Source organism: Gavia stellata, chromosome 12 (genome assembly GCF_030936135.1).
Source record: "Gavia stellata isolate bGavSte3 chromosome 12, bGavSte3.hap2, whole genome shotgun sequence".
In the NCBI taxonomy this organism is placed as follows: domain Eukaryota; kingdom Metazoa; phylum Chordata; class Aves; order Gaviiformes; family Gaviidae; genus Gavia; species Gavia stellata.
Window position 1 is genome coordinate 4,506,179 of NC_082605.1, and position 18,654 is coordinate 4,524,832.

An 18,654-nucleotide genomic window follows, 5' to 3' on the forward strand; every position below is an offset into this window, starting at 1 on the left:
TATTGATATCAAGAGTGCCTTGGGTGTTACCTATTATGTACCAGTTGCCTTAACTATGAGTGTCTATTACTTTTTATAAGTAGTATCTCTTCTTAGTGGTTTTAATAATGAATCTGCTGTGGAGAGTGAGGATAGGCTTTGAATCTCAATTCACTCCACATCCAGATGTCCATAACCTTCTGGCTGCAGCTGGATTTAAATGCCACTATAGGAAGTTTTCTGGTATTTTTGGATTTAGATCTTTTCTTGGGGGTTGGAACTAGATGATCTTTAAGGTCCCTTCCAACCCAAACCCTTCTATGATCATCTCAAACATGCTTTGTAACTTTGCTTTATGTTTTAAAAAAATTATATTTTAAAAATGATCACTCTTTCAAGACTTCCATATTATCTAGGTCTAAATCTGGACATCACAAACTTCATTTGAAATGAAAGCCATACGGAGCAAATGTAAGCCCAGGAATGTAAATCAATTTCTATTCCAAATACTTTTAGAAACCAAGGATAAGGAAGTCAAATATGAGGTTTTGCTTTGGGACCTCTGTGGAAGCATCACTGGAGTAACTTAGTGGCATAAACCTAAATACTTATGCTTTTTCTGAAACATATGTATGCCTTCAGAATCTAAATTATATTTCAAAAGTTTGGAAAAAATATGCTTTTGACATGTAAATACTAGAAATTTGAAACACTTTCAGATTAGCACTTTCTCTTTAAATATGAAAAGTATAGAGGCCAAGATCTCAAGCAGAAAGGAACTACCAAAATGCACTTTGCTGATGACAATTAGCATGAAGCATTGCAGATGGCTCTTGTCCAAAATTTCAAGAACACCTGAAGATGGCTAGATTCTGACTACAGATGTGTCATAGAGGATGAAATGGATTCCCCTGAGAAGCTTGTTCATTTATTTAGAAGTAGTAACATTTCTCCAGACTATTTCCAGTACTTCTCAAAGCTAGTGATTAAGCAGAATGCCTTTTATTAGACTTTTTGATGGTCTAGGGTGACACTATGTGGCTAATCTGAGCACTGAAATATCAATTGCAAGTTATCTCTTGGAATAACTCAGAATGAAACTGATCTAACCTCTTAATTCGAATGCTAAACAGGTTATATCAGGTTTTATGAATATGTCGTATGAAGTGGTGAGCATGTCTGAACATTTTGTTCTTAACTGTAAACTTCAGAGAGAATCACTTGACATAAATATATGCAACAATGAAAGACGTGATCACACTGAAAGTATATATACTCTGCCTTAAAAGGGATATAAGAATTAGCCTGTGGTCTAACTCTTTTAGTAAGAGAAAAAATATTTATAGAATTTCTTTGATACTGTCCTCTTTATCAGCTGCGTTTTCCTAAGGCTACTAGGAAACAAACAGCAGGCAATATTCCTACTCCAACATCTTGATCTCTTTCCTGTTAGCTTAAAGTTAATTTTGTTTTCTTTCTTCCTGCTTTCCCCCACACACCTGTAATGACTGCTTCTGTCTCATCCATTCACATGGATGTGTACACTCACACAATCTAATTCTGCAAATAATACCAGACCTCTGTATTTGCATGGATACTTGTCAAACTACTTCATCCCCACGGTCCACGTCTGGCCTCACACATATTGGATGGCAGTCTGTTTCAGCTCATATAACTTGAATGAAATGTAGCTCATAATTCCACAGATTTCAACAAGGCTTCACCAGTTCTATCCCTTAACAATTCAAAGTCATCAGCTTGTGAACTTATCCCATATCCAAGGAAAACTCCCTTTATATGAGTTAACATTGAATGCAGAGTGCCAGCCATGAGCTTTTAATACCCTAAAAGCTTTTCAGCATGCACCAGCATGTCATCTGAGAAAAATGGTCTGAGTGTGACATATTGTGCAGCACTCTCCAAGTGAGTGTCTCAACCTGACAGATAACCATCACTTTAAATTGCCTCAGGCCTTATCTTGCTCTGAGAGCAACTCTCTTTGTTGTCCTTCATATGCAACTCCATTTTCAGGTATCCACTTTTAAAATTTAGGGTAGGAAACAGTTTGAGCCTGCTACAATGTCCAGGTATCATCTATTGCAGCAATGAGTAAGGACTTTCATAATTAGTTCAAGCAGTTTTGTATAATCTCTACATAATTAGATCCTGCTCTTCCTTCTCATCTCCCCTTCTCTTGACTTAAACTGTGAGTGAGGCAATTTTAATAGTGTTTATACTACTTTGACGCAATTTCTCCAAAGGCTTGCACAGCCCTCTTCCCAATTTGCTGTAGTGTTTCCCTCAGAACCAACGTAAGTCCGTTTTGGATTCAGAGACTGACCTAAACCAGGTTGTCTACTCAGCTGCTGTACTTGTCCCATGTTGAAACCCACAGCAGGAACAAATGTAATAATACTTCTGGGAATGGACCTTCCTTCTTGTCCCTTCACAGCTTTTTTGTATACCAACATTTACCACATCCACTGATGCAGTTTGTGACCACGGTTCCCTGTGTCATTATTTTCAGCTTGTCAGAGACAGTCAGCAACCATAAGTCTATCCCTCCTTCAGAGCCATGAAAGTTTTGCTGGTTAAGGATCGCCTGAGATGGTGACTCCCAAACCAGATTTCAGTCACTTCCTTAGCTATCACTGCTGCTATTAGAATTTCTATCCCTAGATAATATTTTTACAGCAGAACAGTTCCTTTCCAAACAATTTTTTTATCCAAAGGGAATTTCTGCAGTTAGTTTGCTAGACACCTTTCCTTGCATTACAAAAAACCCCAACCTGACTGTTTTGATTGTCTGTAACACTTGAATTTTAACACTGATCCCCAAAAATTACATCTTAAAAATTGTGAGTCATCACCATATCACACTTAAGATGACCTAGCTATTTCTAATGGGAGCTGAGGGAGGGGGGCTGGTAGAAGTAATGCCTAACTTTTTTGAAGTAGGTCTGGTCTCATATTTTCTTAGCTGAGCCAAAACATTTCTATGATGTATTTCATTGATCCAAGGCCTAAGGAAAACGTAGACCTCCAAAGTTTATCCCCTAAAGCATAGCCACCTAAATCTCTGGCGGATGGGCTTTCACTAACACAATAAAAAAGCATCCAAGTGCTGTCTTACGGTAGGAAGGATTCTTTCTGTCCAGTTCCCTTCAGTAGTAGAACTCCATTACGTTCCCCATTATTGCTCTAGAAATGGAGGTGATCCTGCTTACTAATCAGTCAGCCAGCTAGAATTATCATTGAATCCATTTCTGTGGTCAAGGAAATGTACTTTACAGAGCTTATAGTGTTCGGTTTCCGTCTTCCCCACAAACAGACATTTTTGCTATTATAAGGCCAGATTCAAATTCTGATACAATTTTGACAAACTCTTGCAACATTATTGACCTTGAAGCTCTCTGCTGATCATGATTTGTAAGTCACAGACCAAATAAATTGATCGGTTGTCAATTTGTCTTTCAAGTCCTTATTCTGTTGTTGACAGCCTCTCCTAGAAGTTTTCATCTCAACCATCTACAGCCAATCCATGTACTCACCACCTGTAACAATGGTAGGCTTCTCAACGACATTTCAAGTCCTAGAACTAAACGTAGCTAATTCAGGCCCTTTTCTGGATGCACATGCCACTGCATTTTTAGAGCTTTAACTTTAAGCTGTATGCTAGAAGATCAACAATTCATTTTTCTAAGTTTTCACAGGGACTATATCGCTAATGAGGCAAATAAGTATCCTATTGAGTTTTCCACTAGAAGGAAGCTGTATTGTCCCTCTGTTTCTTTGTCACAATGGTGTCAGCAAACTATTCCACAGAGCAACCTGATTGCTTTTTTAAAGGTGTGAAATCAGAAGCATGACTGTTAAATGAAGCTTTGACGATCTGCATAACTAGTGGGTAGATTTGAAGATCTGCGTTAAAAATATAATAAAAAAATACAATGAAAAGATGATCAGAAGAGAGCTAGCCTGTTTAAATGATTAGAAATTAAATTTAGACCTGCTGGAGGGTATGCTATTCCCCTAATTTGAAAAAGCTCAGAAGAGTTCCTACTCTGAGCTTGTAGCTACATTTATGTGATGCATAGAAACATTGCGTTCTTGTACCCGGGGCACAAAGTTCTGGCTATAGGAATCCAATTTACAGTCTCAAGTCCTGTACACTCTGCAAGCCAATAAAGAATTCTCCACCTTGACAAAGATCTTTTGCCTCAACGACTTGCAGCTTCCCAAACTTCTTAGTCCATCTTCCTTGTCATACCTCTGAATGTTCTTGTCTCATTTGTCCTAAGCATTCACTGGGGGTGTAACCGAATTCCCTCCTCTGAAGTAGCGTTTGTGATGTGTATTATGTTTATCTATGCTACTAGCAGATCGAGCCCTCCTGCAAAAGATTGTGAAGCACATACAGGAATTGCTGGATATGAAAAAGACTAGTCTTTCAGCTCAATGTAAAAATAAGAGTGGTTTGATAAACTTGTCTGTTCATCTTTCTTATCCTCAAGATGGATGATTTAATTAATTTTTGTGTAGAAAAGTTTTAAGTATTATCCCTAAAGATTTAAAAATATATCACTCAGTCATTACACTTTTACACATCAATCTTTTCTGCAGTCATATTTAAACCAAATGGAAAAGAATCCCAAAAAAGAAAAAAATTCAAAGAAATTTGTTATCACCATCTGCATTGCTATTGAACATGGTTTGTTTGGGTTTTTTTCAAACAAACAATCAAACAAACAACCCACCCCCAAAAAACTCCTGAATAGATGCATAATCTAATAGTCTAATTTTTGGTTGTTTTATTTTGATAATCCAGCTGCCAAAAAAAAAATACCACCCACAGCAGTTTAAAAAAACCAAAAAGCAAAAGAAAAAAAACCCCAACAGCAAAAAAACAGGTAAAAGGAAAAGAAAAAAAGAAAAACTTATCAGAAAGCAAAAGGAATTCTTAGAAACAGTTCTTCCTTTTGATCAGAATAACTTAACATATAAAGGACTGCTTCAAAGCTCAGCAGTTTTCTGGGAATTATTGAAGCTTGAAGAGAGAGTTTCAAGTGATAATCTGCTATTTTTGTGGTGGTGGTGGACTGCACAAAATGACGTTAATGAGATTCAGTTCTAATGTCGTGTCTTTTATAGCTGTATTTTAATCTATGCTGAGGGCATCCAGAATGGGTGAATGATCTCAATTTCTATTCTATAGAAATAAAAATTCATTTTGAAGATGAAGTTTAGATAATTTGTAAATTAATCATTCTCCATACAAAAGTGCTGATGTGGTGGAAGTAACTGAAATATTTGCACTTTGGTGACACTATGCAGTAGTGTTGTGCAATGTGGGCTGTAGGACCTGTAGAGAATTTGAGGCCTACTGATTTTACACTCTTGCCCTCTATTGTTATTCATAACATGTTCTTCAAATCTGGGTTGTATCAGCTGTATTTTCAACTCAAATTGAAAGTGAGTGTTTCTTACAGCATAGACCATTAACATCATGGAGAATGCCCTCTCCCCCCGTCAGTGCCACTAGAGGATTGCATATGCATCATGAAAACTGAGTATGGGGAATCATTACAGTTACTATCACATACATTACCATAGTCCCTAGATCCTGGAGCATTCGGGCTGTGTTATATAGTATAATATTTAAAAGAAAAGCAGCTTACAATTTTTAAAATAACATCACTCGGGCATTGTTCTTCCAGTGCATCATAATGTTTTTCTCCTGTGACTCTCAAATACAAAGCACAGCCTTTCTATAACATTAGAAACTAATGCAATCCAAATCTTGATAGAACAAATTTCTAACAGATCCTGTTCTAATTCATATTCTGTCCAGCATCCTTTCTGTGATCCCTCTGTGTCAACTGTTTCTCTGTATAGGTGTGTTATGAAGGTTAATGGATATTGTACAAATCTGACAGGTTTACAAGCCTTTGTGAGACACTGTACATGTACAGTATCTGAGGGTTTGTCAGAGATTGTAGGGACAAGAACAGATGACCATAGTTTTTGGAAGTGTAACATTGCTCTTTATTTTTTCTGCTTTCCATATCAAAAAGCATATCTGTGTACTCTGACTGGAAACTAGCTATTTTTTATTCAAAAACCTGTTCCTGTCTGAAACCAAAACATATTAATCTTATGACAACAATTCCCTGCATTGCTATAGTGTTACCTCAGCTTTTAATGCCACAAGAAGCACATGAAAATGAGTTACAATACTTTCTTAATTTCAGTATTATAATCTGAAGAATAGGTCCAAAAACCTAACACAGAAGTTACTCTGAGAAATAGAATATGACTTGATAGATTGAAATTGAAAATTATCACTGAAAAAGGAAATGGACATCCACTATGTAAGAGGTGGTTCTGAAAAAAAAAAATCTCCCTTAAAGCTAAAACAATACATTAGTGTCCTTTCTCTGCATGAACAGATTTTAAAATATTTAACGTCAACACTAAACACACTACTGCTTGCATCGTCATTTACTGAGATAGGCAGAGTAAGATTAAGCACAAGAATGAGCAGTAAGAGAATCTGATGGAGTTTAGTTTTTCAATTAATTTTAAAATGTATCAGAAGGTTCTTTAAAACCTGATTGATTTCCAGTGTCAGTAATTCCTATCTTAATTCTGTCGCCCTATTTAGACAGCAATACATTACAACATTAATTTATGCCTTGCTTATCATCAAGGATTGTTTTTAATCACAGAACATGGCTTCTCACACTGAGATACTCTGTGCTTCCACACCAGTGAAGATACCCTAAAAAGCAAACAGCTACAAATTTAAAGTACAAGTCCATAGTTCTCCTGCACTCTTAATTGGCCTTCTGTCTTTTCAAGCAACGTACAAAAAGCACCAATAGCCACTGATAGTACAAATGAGAAAGCTGATGCTTGGGTCAACTCACAGCAGAGAAGAGATGGCTACTGAACTAAGTAAAAGATATCTGTGGTCTATCACTTGAAATGTGAAATAAAGAGTAATAGTAACTGTGAGATACTGAAAGCTAGAGAACAATTTATTAAAATGTGGAGCACTAATTTTTCAGTATTTATAGCAATTACTTCAATTGTAGGTCTCCAAGTGTGATTTCAAAACATAACAGATTAGAACAGAAGTGAGAAGCAATGACAACAAATGAAACCATATTCCAAAGAAGTGAAATAATTTTTGTGGCTCCAGACTAATAGGTTGTAAATGCCCCTCATTGCCATCAAAGGTAATAATGATTTTGGGATGAGAGCATAAAAGCAGGATTCCCTCAGTAGAGCTTTGCTGCGCTACTCTGACCCATAAAAGCCCAAATCTCACCAAGAAGTTTCTGAAAGTCTCTAATGGCAAGCAGCAGAATAAGAGACAAACAAAAATACCAAAAATACGATAGACTATAAATCAAAGCGGGCATGAGGAGAGCGTCTATTGATGCAGTAGACAGCACTTATTAACATCACCAGGAACACTACATTAGTCTCTTCCAAACTTGCTTAGTAACACACTGCAGGTCAAAGTAATCTTGAAGGACATAATACTTGAACAGAAGTGAATTACTCCCCTGAGCCTTCCCAAGAAATAAAATGTTGTACACTCTCATTTACCATATTCTCAACCCATTAACTTTACCTTGTCAGCAAACCAGTGCATAGCTGTTCAAGCTGCAGTTTATCCCATAACAGCATCACACAGCAGAATTTTTCTCCCCTGCTTCCCCCATAAAGTATTCTCCTTTGTTAATAATGTGCTTATTTGCTATTACATCAATACTTCATCTCGAGTAGCTCACACACCTGCAACTACTACATCTATTCAAGCTGACCTTCAATTTTTGGTGGTTTTGATGCTCATTATATCTACAAATTAGATAAATCTATGATAGTTAGTAGTACAAATAATATAGCTCGGAGGTTTGACTTTAATAATTGCTTAGATACATATGACTGTTAACAACATTATACTGTGAGGATACCTAGTACTTATGCAGAATAGGACTTCAAAAGGTTTCCTTTTTGCACCTGCTGTTTTCGTTGGTTTGCAAATGCCAACAGTCCCTCTCATCACAAGATTGCAAACACTTGTACCTTTTGGCTTAGCCTGTAATTGAGCTTCAGCCACTTAAGTCTTGAAAAAGTTTCTAATAGGTGTTAGCTACATCTTTCTTTTTAAAAAAGTGAACCTTTTTTCTGTGTTGAAATTATCTTGATCAGTGTTTGAGCTTTAGCGGCTTTGAAATAACATGGGACTTTTTGAGAAGACCATTGTTTAAACCAGAGGAAAAATTTGCTTTTCAATTTTGCAAGCTTAATAACCATAGTAAAACTGTATGTGTTGTAAGGAAGGACAGGTGCAGCGGTTTCATTCTTGGTTCGGTATGACTGCTTGCAAGTAGTCTTTGAAATTATCAGCTCTATGAAGATGTTATTAAAAAAGACTTCTCGGAAATAAAAAAAGGGAAAGATACCTATCTTTTAAAGAAAATTAATTTTCAAATAAAGCATACAGAGTTTTGATTTTTTTTTTGAAGCAAACTTGCATATTATTTCAGGAATTTTGTAACTATTTACTAAATTTATCTTAATAGAAATTTTCTCAGTGTTCTTCACGTGACATTGCCAAAGCTCATTTTCTTTGGGCCTTATTAATGAGAAAAAATGGAGACAGCTACACTGACTTTTCTGTCATTCTGAAACCATTTAGTTGCAGCCTCAGGAACAAACACAATGTTTTGTTAAAGTTGCTGCCATGGTAAAAGCAGGATTTCTTCTCCTCTCCTTTGTGATAATGCCTGCAAAGTCTTAATATCAAAAGCAGGTGTTTTCTGAGCCCAAGGTAATTTGATGACTAGTTGCTATTTTCTAAAACTAGGCTCAATTTTTTTCTATTTTGATAACATTTTTTGACTGATGTTTTGTGGAACTAATTTATAAGGAGAGATCATGCAGTACGATGACTACTCAAGACTACCTGTCTGAGTTCCCCACCAAATCTCAGATTGCTGGGGAACCTGGAGAAAGTTTCTTTTGAATTTTTTTATAAAGACATGGTTTGTACAACGTAGCATGTGCATTACGTGAAGTACCGAACAAAGGAATCTCAAATTGTAACTACAGTTTTGTCTCATTTCAGTGTTCAAGAATACAAATGAACACTTAAGTATGGCGAGGCTACTGGGGTTCTCCATTGATAAAGAATGTAAATGTAAATCCTAAGCAAATATTTTATTGACTATAACTAGGCAGTAAAGTATTCCTCTGATGTGAGGTAATTCCAAGTTGTGTCAGAAGAGTTGTATCAGCTATTATTTTTAGTGTCTGGTGTTTGGAGGGATGGCAGATTTCCACTCTGCTGTACTAGCTCACTATTAGCATGAGGATGCTCTGCCAGTGGCATATCATAGATCAGCCTGCAAATTTTCAAGAACAAAATGTACTGGCAGCATCAGATGGGCAGGAACCTAAGGAGACAAAATGCTTTGTCATTATTAGGTAGTGCTTCTACCCTTAAACATGAAAATGAAAAGACAGACAATTGAATCATCCCTACAGCATACTCAACCAATGTGTGTTTTCTCTGTGTTTTCTCATACCATGAAAATACAATTTATATCCAGGAGTCATGGGATATAGGAGGCTGTTGACATTAATACAAGGAAATAGGTAAACAGGCATATTTCACTACGACCATTTTTATCACCTCAGGCTTATGGGTAATAGCACAGAAAATGTAATAGAAAAATACTGAAAACATCCAAATCCCTCACAAGCAGAGAAAATAGGATAATGAAACCAACTAGAAGTGATTTCAATTCTTGATGGTAGATTAAACTCCACCAAAAAAGGTACATATGTAATCAGAAGTGGCTTCCCTAGATACAGCCAATGTTGTACATGCTACAGCTCTGTAAAGAGGTCAGTCTCCCCAGCCTTGCTCATACTTCCAGCAAGAATGTCAGCTAATGTGAAATTGTGATGGTATTTTGTCAGATGCAAGCATCTGTCTGGCAGAAAATCATCTTGCTTTGCAGCCACTGAGCAGATGCTAGTGACACTGCATTTTTGCTTCTGAAACCGTAATTCTCTAAGATAGGCTTGGTACCTTAGTGGTAAGACTAAAAGACTTGACATTCAGTCAAAAGCACTGAATGTTCTGTCTTTGGGGGATGGGGAGCTCGAGAGGCATCTGTTTAATTTTCTTTATCATAGGCTTGGTAGAACAGTCATTTAAATCTGAAATAATTCTGGCTTGATTCTCTGATCAGTTGTTGCTGCTGCTTCTCTGCCCCAGCACTAGCCCCTACCAAATCATATGGTGAGACAAGTCATGGAACTGGCTAGAAAGCAAATGAAATTATCCAGCAACAATAAAAAAAAAGTGGGTAAGTAGTCTGTTCCAGACCATGTAACTACAGAAACACTAGTGCTGGCACATAAGAGAGTGCATGACACTTTTTGGTGGAATAGCAAGTTTATCACAGGTATCTATGTAATAGCGTTGGGCATTTGGCATGTTCATTTGTGATAGAAAGCATTCTATTTGATTCAGTTACTTCCCAAATGTAAAGCACTATTTATGTACACAATGACAGGTAGCTGTGTTCTATAACTCCTGTAAGCTTTGCCTTTTATAGAAGAATTCCAAGCATGGGTCAAATTAACAATTATAATTTATTATACCCATGCAAAGTAAGCATAAGAAAGCTTTCCTAGTTGACATGCTTTGATGAGAAAGTATGACAAGGATGACAACTTATTAATGTGATTTGTCATCAAATAATGTTTATCTTATTTTCTCTAATCTTTTTAAAAAATAATTTAAAATGCCTCTCGCAAAATTTGAATCTGAAATAACTTGAAATAACCCATGGATGAAAGCACTAGGAGGCTTTACAAATGCATATAGGGTCATCTTAAGCAGATGACATAAATGTTCTATAAAGTTTTTTCAAGCAAGCTAGATAACTTGTTTTTCTAACTTTCGTAATTGTAGACTATCTTGTAAAAGCTAAAGTAATTTCATCGGCTGGGCACCAACACTGCTTATACCAGCTCCACTCGTAACTATTCTTAAATGTACACACACAAGGGGTAGAGGGAGGTGCTATATAATTTGCTTGAAAAGTGAACAAATCCATCACAGACAGAGTAAGTGGAGAAGTAAATTCCCTCACTTGGAATTTAACACTTCAGTTGGCACCAGGCAAACATGGTCTCCCAGATACACAGATAATCAACATTTATTTGAACATATGGGAGAAAATGTTGTAAATATTTCCTTTGATTTGTGTTTTTAACAGTCTGCCTTGTTTAATAAATAAGTTGTTTAATAACTTCTCTTCTGTTTCCATCAGGTTAGATCATAATATGCCTCTTAATACCTGTTCGTAAAAAGAAAAAAAAAAAATAGCAGACACTTCTCTGTCTTATTCTGTACCTCTTACATCAATGCATTGGTGGACAAAGCTGAGCATTACCTAAATGGGTTTCATGTACTGATAAAATTAGAAATATGGATTTGTAGTCTATAATCCAGGGCAATTTACATGTGGACCCTAGTCCTGATCTGGGCCATGAATAAATTTTATTATGTACTTTTTATTATTATGTTTTATTATGTCAATGTCTTACACTGATGCAAGAATACAAACATAAATAGATGTCTATTGCTTACCTTTTTGGGGCTCCTCAAAAGCAACTATAATAATACTGTAATACCAACAGGAAGTTTGAAGTGTTGAACCCTGGTCCTCTCATGGCCTGTGTGAGTAGTGCTCTACTACATTGAAGTAAACCAATACCACAAATTGTGTCACTTATTTTTCTATCATAGAATAATAGAAAAAACTAAGTTGGAAGGGCATGCTAGAGATCATCTACTTCTGGTCAGACAGATGTCAGGTCTGGGGTAACAGTCGAGCAGGGGTTTTGTAAATCGGTGTTTTCCAGCTACAGGTCTAGACCTCAGTTTGGGAACCGCAGCCTATTCATGAACTTGGACTTTAGTTGGAAAAGGCTGGTAGACAGAGAATACCATTTACCGCTTTTATTAGAACTCAATGCCTAGATCAAGCCAATAATAAGCAATTAGGATTTTATTTTATTTCAGTATATAGTGAACTATATATGCACCTGCATTTTCTTCCTCCTTCTCCCCGCTCTTCTCTTTTTGCCTCTCCTTCATCCACTATTTATGAACCATTTACCCCATTCCATATCAGTACAGCATCTCATGACAAATACATATAGTGGCATTTAGCGTAACATCAGCATACATGATCAGCACCTGATTTCTATCTAGGCATGCGTGACTACCCTCGCTGTCTTCTTAGCAGTATATTTAGTATGGGTAAAAGAAGAATAGCAAGAATAAAACCTGGCATTCTTACTTTGAATCAGGATATCAGTCTTAGTTCACTGTGATAGACTAATAATTTCAAATACTATGTGCCTTTCTGAATCTCCAATTTGATGCAAAGAGTAGGAAGTTAGTGTAGTGGGGAATTTCATTCCTGTTATTCTTCTAAATTTACATGTACAACTCACATCCATGCAGTGCTAAAAAAGTATTTCACAAACGCTCTTGAGAAGGTGCAACTCATAAAACAGATCTCTGAAGGTGACAGAAGCTTAGCATATAAAACAGTGCTTAAAACACACCGAACAATCACAGTCTTCTTTCTTACTAACACCTCACTACATGCATACTTTCCTGCAGAGATGAAGAGTCTTGTCAAAAGCACTTGGACTAAGGCTGTAAATAAAGTTATGCGTGTAGGAAGGAGGTAAATGAGTGACAGAGAATTAAAAGAAGAATATTTTCAGATTGTTACATAGACTGAGCTCACAAAATCAAAGCAGAAAAGAGTTTAATTCCAAAGTAGTTGTCAAGCTCAATTAATCCCAGAAATCTGCTGTCTAATTTCTGTAGGGTTTTTGTTGAATTTACTGTGTTGAATACATTTTTATTTACTGGTAACTTTTCTCCCAGTGTAGTACTATTTCATTGTAGTTTTGGCTGCTATCAAGTATTTCTTGTCATGCAGCATTTATGGGTAAAAGCTTGAAATCTAGGTGACAGGAAAATCTGTGATTTGAAGCATTTTACCTTTAAAAATGAGATTATATGACAGTTATTCACCTCACACCTTGTGTGAGAAGTTCAACCCAGTATTTCTGGCTAACTTCTAAACCTTGCCATTGCTAGTGCAATAACACTGTATGATCACAGTCTCTATTGCAATTTATGGAACAACTGCATTAGTCTAAACTGAAAAAAAAAGGAGGAACTTCTGGACTGAGGGTCTGAGCACCAGAATGGGAATTCCCTGATTTTTCCCTGGTACTGCACATGCACAGTTTTTAAAGGTCTTAAGTGGCAGGACATGAGTCCTGGACTGAACTCTGTAGTTCTAGGAAGTTTCAAAGATCTTTTTTCTGATCGTAACAGAGGAGGAAAGAGATGAAAAAATATATATACATGGAGGGTTATGTCATATGGGCCAAAGCAATAGGAAAACAGACTTCAATGTTTGTTGGTCTTAGGACCAAGATTAAACTCATTGTTTCATATGCAAATTCAGAAGGGTTTCATCCATTTTACTTATTCTGTACTTAGTAATTTCAGCCGACTTCACTGCAGCATTCACCTCAGCCATTCCCACCACCATGCACCACCACAGCATAGACCAAGTTATCTTTCTAGGCATTACACTGACCCATAGTCAGACAGGAATTAAAAGCACTCTGGACCGACTCATCGCCTGAGTGTAATGAAAGTGTAACCACTGACTGGTGAGCAGGCTTCTTACTGCCAATCCAGAAGATTAACATACACATTTACTTTAAAATATCCCGGTGGGAATCCAGAGCTAGATCTAATGACTTCAGGTGAAAATAAAGAAAGCTGTTACGTTCAGACCATTATTGTTCATGCTGCTTTGTGAATTTATTTCTTTAAATTTTCCACTTGTGCTCCTGCCAAGAGAGATCTATTAGACAGAAAGCAGCAAGAGTAAAACTTTATCATTTTGTTTCAAACTATAAAATAATTTACATCACATATTTTACTTACTTTTGTCTTTTTTTTTTTTTTGAAACCACAAACATTCCAGCATCACACTGTAGGAATAAGAATAACAATAGAAAGCATAACCTTTTGCATAGTATTAAATGAACAGACAGAGTAAGTTCTTTATTTACAATTATTGTCTAGATAAAAAAATTCATAAAAACAGATGAATGAACATATATTAATAACCCCTAGTGGGATGGATTGCCAATGTACCACTGTATTGTTGTCCACAAATCTCATGCTGCTAAGTACAGTACGTAGAGAGCGAGCATTTATATATTGCAGGGAATTTTAACAAACTGATCATTTTGGTTTTTGATCCATTGTTCCCATCACAGAGAGGTCAAGCAATAAAAGAAAGGAATTGTGATGCACGACTTGTAGTTGAAAGGTCATAGCTATTCTGCTTTTAAAAAAAAAAAGTCTATCATTTATCATATACATAAAGCACAGTCTCTGCTCACAAAAGCCCAAGTTTTCTATGCATCTCAGTTTATATATGTTTTACTATATATACACAGAATGCAGTGTTCATTTTCTTAACAGTTTTCAAGTCTGCAAATGGTACCTTAGGGAGGGGTACTCCTACAGGAAAATTTGAAAAAAATGAAACCAAGAAAAAATATGAAGAGTGTTTGAAAACAAAAGGCAAACAGTCAGTGCTAAGATGCTGAAAATAAATTGTTCCAGTATTAATAGCTTCTGTAGATGTTCAAGTCCAAAGCTAGAGGCTTCCCTGTAAATAGATAACACATTTTTTTCTTCTGAATATGATATCCCAAATAGGCCATAGAAACCCAATACATGTTATACAAAGGTTAATCACCATATTTACAAAGCGAAGAACAATCCTGACTGAGTTTCAATCACTTTGTTGCTAGGAGTTAGCTAAAATAATTATGTTTTCATGCTAGCTTTTTACTGTTAAGAAATGGGTCTCACTATCTGTTGATGAGAGAGTTGTATATGCCTTCAAAGACCTGTTCTGTTGTTCAGTGAAAAGTTTGGATCAGATCGCGAACTAAGAGTTTGAGCCAAAAACATTCAAGCTTCTACACAAAAGTCCGGAAGCTGGCAATTCAAGCTGATTAGAGCTTTACCTGGCTGAATAGTCTTGATGCACCCTGAAAACATTTTAGTCAGTTCAGTCTGCAGTTTGGCCATGAGTCTAATCTTGGTTTGGAGAGTTCTGGCTTGGTTTAGTTCTTGTGACTGCAGAGATGCACCACTTTATGAGTCAACTTTAAGACAACCAGTAATACCTTCACAAATCAATTTATCAAGCTAGTTTGAGAGTGTTTTTCAACACATCTGGCATAATCAATTGTGTAATTCAAAATGTCTTTTGCACTGTACAATTATGGAAAAGATCATATGCTGAAAAGTCTCCAAGCAAACTTTATATTAAATACAAAAATTATTTATGAAAAATCTGTGATCCACAAAGTGCTTAGCATTCAAGTGGTTGACATAGCAATTATATAAGCTCATAAATTTTAAGTTACCAGGGCTGTTACCATCTTGAAAAATATTTTTGACCCTCCATACTGCAGGTTTTCAAAATAGCTTTCTTCGTAGAAAGCTCAAGGTAAAATGTATTACTGTGTTACAGTATACCTTGTGACTACAGGAAGACAAGCTTGATTAAAAAAAAAAACAAACACACAAAGCACATCTCAATATACAATTAATAAAGTTTCATTCGGACCTAATAGTGCAGAAATTATATTTTTTCTTAAAAAAAAAATATCAAACCAACAACCTACAGTGATTTTCATCCAAAATGCCAACAGCCCATACTTTGCAAGTAATAAGGAAATAAACGCCTAAATTACTAACTGAAAAGGATTAACACAATATATCACAATATTTTAACATTAGTTTTATCTCCATATAGACAAACCAAATATAAGTTATTTTAAATTATATTTATAAACTCAACTCAGTTTCATATAGTATCTCTCTAAAAATATTTTTGGAAGCCATTACCATAGGTTTAAAGAATGAAATAGCCTCCATTATTGTATGTTGCACCAAAACAAATTCAAGCAGATTATCAGAGGGAAAAAAAAAAAAAAGAGAGAACCTGATCATTTTTATTTTTATTTGAAACAAAGGAAGCCTGTTTTACCTCCCTGTATATAGGATCACAATGCTACATCCAATGTGTTTTATTTTGGCTTCTTTTGTTATTTACTAGCAGTATCTACATTATTTAACAAAAAAAAAAAAAGAATCAGGCAGAAATCAGAACATGGTTGTAATAAAATATCCAGGGTGCGATATTACAGACGTTTTCAATGAGCTGAGCTGAGCCATTTTTATACTACTTCGGCAGGAAGTGCTTTCTTAACCCTACAAATAGTTAAGGATATTATCTACAGGTTTGTAAACAAATTACATTCTTTTTTAGGACATAAATAAGTTAAAATAGTCAGAGCAATTTGAGCAGAAACAAGGCAACATGCCAACAAAGAAACTTTATATATATATAACTATATATATATAGATAGATATATACATATATATAATTAATTATGTATATACTTATATGTATATATCTCTATATATAGTCTCATAAATGTTTTAAGTTCCTCTGTCCAACTGGTGCAAATCTACTGTGCAAGTTAAGCTTTGCAACTTCAAAAAAGTTATTTAAATTAATCTATACAATTGAGTCCATGCCACACAAGCATTTCAAAAAACTCACAGACCAGTGAATTGGATAAATAGCCTCAGAAAGAAGTCCTCTGCAGTTCCTGCTTAAGGAGGAGAAAAAAAAAGGAAATAAAAAGAAACAAAAAGAGAGGACGAAGGGCTAGAAGTGTACAGTACATTCATGCAGGAGGATTTTTTTTTGTTTGTTTTTCTGAAAGGGAACAAGGGGGGTATGTAAATCAGCCATTCATTCTTTCCCCAAAACCATTGCGATCAACAATTCATTCACTTGTCTCAGAGTGAATAAGAGTTCAAACAGCTTTTCAGCCAGCAATGTTTTTAATATATATATTTATATATTTCGGTTGCTGTGGGGTTTTTTTATTTTATTTTATTTTAAATTTTTTTGCAGTGACCTTTTCAGCTAAAGTGATGTCTCCAGGCTATGTATTGGGCTTCCTGGACTAGAAGAGGTAGCTGATTTACTTGTATCAGTTGTAAGATTTATTCCACTGTCGATAGCACTGTTGTTCTTGTTCAGTGAAGACGGTGGACTTGAGTTTTTCTTGAGAGCAGGGTCTTCTTCTAGGTCTGTGTCATCAATGAGTGGAATGTGGGGCTGGGAATCTTCTATCCTAAATTCAGGATGAGTCATAAAGTTGTGAATAGAGGTTCTAGATTCTGGTTTTTCTAAACCTTCATAGAGAGAGCTACGGAATGCCTTCACGACGCGGATCTGGGGGGAGAAAAGGAAAGAGGTGTCAGAGGTAGCACCTTCACAGGGCAATACTGTGTTAGAGAATACTTTGTGAAAAATGTAGCATATGGTTAGGGCAGTGCAGGCAGCTGAAGTCCATAGTCTCTGGATGTTATATGCATAAACGAGTGGCTCAGTTATGTGCATTTTGAATATCTGTATCAACTGCAATATTAAAATAAATCAAGTTTAAAGCCATCAAAGAACTGATGGGAAGTACTGGTTAAAGAAAGCGAACGTCCACTCGTGTGGTACAGCCCTAGTAAAAGACAAGCCATGTTAATTGTAATGCAAATGTAACACCATGCATGTTGATAGTTTTGCAGTGAGTAAGTAGGAAGGCTTTTTTAATTAAAAAAGTCTCTTTTGTATTGTTAAAAAAACATTACACATAACACATCACACTTCACAAACAGAAAAGCACAGAACACAGACACAGTTGGATGGGTACATATGAGACACACACAGGAGCCAAGTGTAAAAACTATAAGTAATATCAATGTTTTAAAGCAAAATCTAAATGAATGCAGCCAAGAGCACAAAAAGCCAAGCAGACAAAGTACTAAGCATAATCATGCTACCACAGGAAACAAAAAAAAAAAAAAAATCACAGTTACCACATGAACAGAGAGAACTTGCACACAACAACTACACTTGGAAGCCTGGATAATGTGAACATAGTATTGTTGAACCAACTTTTATTTTTCCTTCATGCATATGTGAGGTAAACACTCGAGTATAGACCCACTGTTCTAGCCATTTAACTTTTTAATATATATAAAACATGTAATAAAATAATGTATTGATTGTTGGGTTGAATTGAATTACATTGTTAAACAGCAAGCTTTCGTTTTCTGTGTCTCAGTTGTAAAACTGTAAAGTTAAATGTTGAAAGCGACACAATTTATGCCATATATGCAGTCTTTAAAATAGGTCAGCTGACTGATGCCAGGGTCAATCTAATGCCATTAACAACCTGACAGTAAGAACACGGGTGAAAATAAACTACAAGACTCAGTCCATTAGACTGTCAGGGACAGCGCAAATGCTTCCCCAGTAGGAAGTGAGAGGAACAGAGTGAGGAGCATTGCAGAGCAGGGACACTAAGTCCTCTGTGGGTAGGCAAAGGGAGGGATGCTGTCTATATCCCAGTGACCTACCAGTTCTGAAAAGAAGT

The 18,654-nt window shown here is 36.0% G+C and overlaps 1 protein-coding gene across 12 annotated transcripts in view; it reads right to left on the reverse strand.

The window, feature by feature from the left end:
* Positions 1-16,652: 16,652 nt before the first annotated feature.
* Positions 16,653-18,654, reverse strand: part of ATP2B2 (ATPase plasma membrane Ca2+ transporting 2) — a 184,480-nt gene continuing 182,478 nt past the window's right edge. For all 12 annotated transcript variants that reach the window (XM_059823438.1, XM_059823436.1, XM_059823435.1 and 9 more), the window contains one exon: positions 16,653-17,456. In XM_059823438.1, coding sequence (XP_059679421.1) covers positions 17,145-17,456 — 312 coding nt within the window. In that variant the 3' untranslated portion in view covers positions 16,653-17,144. The remainder of the gene's footprint in view (positions 17,457-18,654) is intronic.